The sequence below is a fragment of the Poecilia reticulata genome, linkage group LG10, assembly GCF_000633615.1.
Source record: "Poecilia reticulata strain Guanapo linkage group LG10, Guppy_female_1.0+MT, whole genome shotgun sequence".
NCBI lineage: Eukaryota > Metazoa > Chordata > Actinopteri > Cyprinodontiformes > Poeciliidae > Poecilia > Poecilia reticulata.
Genome location: NC_024340.1, coordinates 32,455,378 through 32,458,233, shown reverse-complemented (window position 1 = coordinate 32,458,233; position 2,856 = coordinate 32,455,378). Strand labels below are relative to the sequence as shown.

At 52.8% G+C, this 2,856-nt stretch overlaps 1 protein-coding gene across 1 annotated transcript in view; it reads left to right on the top strand.

Moving 5' to 3' along the window:
• abca1b (ATP-binding cassette, sub-family A (ABC1), member 1B) overlaps window positions 1-2,856 on the top strand; it is a 30,413-nt gene that overhangs the window by 3,920 nt on the left and 23,637 nt on the right. Inside the window, exons 3-5 of the mRNA XM_008420964.2 lie at window positions 355-448; window positions 2,081-2,222; window positions 2,610-2,728. Of these exons, the coding sequence (XP_008419186.1) occupies window positions 355-448; window positions 2,081-2,222; window positions 2,610-2,728 (355 nt within the window). The remainder of the gene's footprint in view (window positions 1-354; window positions 449-2,080; window positions 2,223-2,609; window positions 2,729-2,856) is intronic.

The following is a 2,856-nucleotide window of genomic DNA, read 5'->3' as shown; positions in this document are numbered from 1 at the left end:
TGGTCGTTCACTTCCTGCTGTGGTCGTTCACTTCCTGCTTTGGTCGTTCACTTCCTGCTCTGGTCGTTCACTTCCTGCTGTGGTCGTTCACTTCCTGCTGTGGTCGTTCACTTCCTGCTGTGGTCGTTCACTTCCTGCTCCGATCGTTCACTTCCTGCTGTGGTCGTTCACTTCCTGCTCTGCTCCGTCTGATTAAAGATGGCTTCCTTTGTTTTCCACCTGGCATTGAGCTGCTCTCTGATTGGCTGGTTTGGAGTTCGTTCTTTGCATGTGGTTCTGATCCGGTTCGTCTCCTGCTGGTTTACCTCTGGTTCTGATCCATTCATTAAATGTGTGTGTGTGTGTGTGTTTCAGCTCCAGTTGCTGGTGGAGATCGTCTGGCCACTCTTCATCTTCTTCATCCTCATCGCCGTGCGGCTCAACTACCCCCCCTACGAGCAGCATGAGTGTGAGTCCAGAACCAGAACCAGAACCAGAGCCGTTCTCTTCGCTCGCTCTGATAGGCTGCTGATCTGAAACCCGAGCCTTCAGTGGCTAGTTCTGTTGAACTGACCCGGTCCGTTTCAGATTTACTGGATGGGTTCTGCTGAAGTCGGTTCTATTGGTTCTGTTTCTCTGAGCAGAACATTATGACCCGCTGCTGTGACTCAGACCCGTCCTCCTGTGTTTATCGGATCTTTACGGTTCCTTGTCTCTCCGGAACCACAAAGGTCCGGTTGGTTCTTCCTCTGTGGCAGGAAGTTGGCGTCCACCAATCAGGACGCCACGGCCGACCCGGATCTCCGGTTCTCCTGGAGGTCCAACGTGACTGTTCAGGACGGATCCGAACTCCTCTGTGTTCTGCTGCTGAATTCTGCCAGTTTCCGGATCAGAACTGGTTCCGAATTCTGCTAGACTTGGAAGCAGTACTTGTTGCTAGGCAACATGTTTACAGACAAAAACCGGATCAGAACCGATCTACGGCTGACCGGTCGGAGTGTCGCTGAACAGAACCGCGGTGGTCCATTTAGGTTCCTCTGGGCCAGAACCTGCAGAACCAGAGTTGACCCGGTTATGTTGGATAACAGAACCACTGAGCTCAGCAGGGACAACCTGGTCTGAGCGGGTCAGCTGGTTCTGCCCTATCAGCTTCAGGCAGGGATAGAACCCGACCAGAACCGGACCTCGGCTCCATCCGACAGGAAGCGGGTCAGAGAACCAGAACCAGGTGGGGTGGGGTTCTGTAGGTTCTGCTTCACCCTAAAGAACCCGGCTGGAGAGCGGGTCCAATTGGAACCGAATCTTTCCTCTGACCCAGATAACGGTCTAGTTAGACAGATCAGCTGGGTTTGGTACCAGAGCCAGATGTGACCCGGTTCTGATGTTCCATCAGGTCTGAACGGTTTGGTTCTGAGAAACCCGGTGGTTGAATCTGGAGAACAGAACCGGGTCTGCTCTGAAGAACCAGAACCAGAGCAGCAGCTCCTCAGGGTTTCTTATTGATTATTGATCGGGCCGGGCCGGGCCGAGCCGACCTGTGGACCTCAGAGGAGCTGCAGCTCTTATCTTATCAGCTGTGATTAGAAAACAGGCCAGTTGGCAGTCTGAAAGGTTCCTGATACCGGCCCGGCTCGGCCCGAAGGTCCGATGCTGCTCTGCAGGTGATAACGGGTCCAGGTGAGCACCAGATAAAAGACACGACGGAGACGACCCGCAACCGGGCCACAGAACCAGCAGAACCACATGGAGCTGGGAGAAGTTCTGAAGGTCCAGATCCTGGAGGAGGCAGGATGAGGAGCTGGTTCTGGTTCTGCTACATTAGGGGACGGCCCATCTGGCGGAGGAGGGTTCTGTTCTGACCTGTTCTTTATCTGCTGGGTCTGATGGAACCGACCCAACAGAACCAGTAAAAAACAGACTGACTGGCTCGATTCCGTCTCAGAACAACGTCCAGACCATTCTGGGTCAGAACCAGTCTCACTTACTGATTGGGTCCAGACAGAACCAGAACCACGCATAAAGCCCGTGGAACCTTCAGGACTCGGTGGTTCTGTTTGGGTCACAGAAACCATCAAACCGTTTCCCCACTTCCTGTCTGCAGGTCACTTCCCCAACAAGGCCATGCCGTCGGCGGGAACGCTGCCGTGGATTCAGGGGATCCTGTGCAACGCCAACAACCCGTGTTTCAGGAGCCCGACGCCGGGCGAGTCGCCGGGCGTCGTCGGAAACTTCAACGACTCCATGTGAGTCCCAGGCTTTTATTCTGAAAAACTGCTTCCTGTTCATGAATTGCTTAATCAAAACGCTAATCTGAACAGATTCATTCACAGAGTTGATATCCGTCTGGTTCTGGTTCTGGTGCGCGCTGACCCAGTTATAGAAATGGGTTTTTGTTCTCCAGTCCTGAACCAGAACTTCCTGTTCAACATTCATCCAGGTTTCCTTCTATTAAAGGACCAGATCAGTAGTTCTTTGAACTGAATCAAAGATCCAGTTCTCTTTCTGAGTCTGAGTGGGTTTAGTTCCTTGGCTTCGGCTCCAGATCAGGGAGGTTTAGGAACCATCATCTGCGATCCAGAACCTTGTCTTGGTTCTGGTTCTGATGTGAACTCTATTCTTCTGTTTTCCAGAATTTCCCGCCTGTTTTCAGATGCCAAGAAGATTTTGCTTTACAGCCAGAACGACCGAAACCTGGAGGGCTTCAAGGAGCTGGCCCGGGCCCTGGAGGTTCTGCAGAGCAGCCGCTCAGGTAGCAACCGGGGGTCCGCAGGTCCGGTTCTGAGGTTCTGTTGCAGCTTCTTGCAGATGTTTTCAGGCTCATTGAACAAGAAGAATCTGAATCTTTTGTCCTGTATTCAGTGGCTCAGTGTGAGTGTA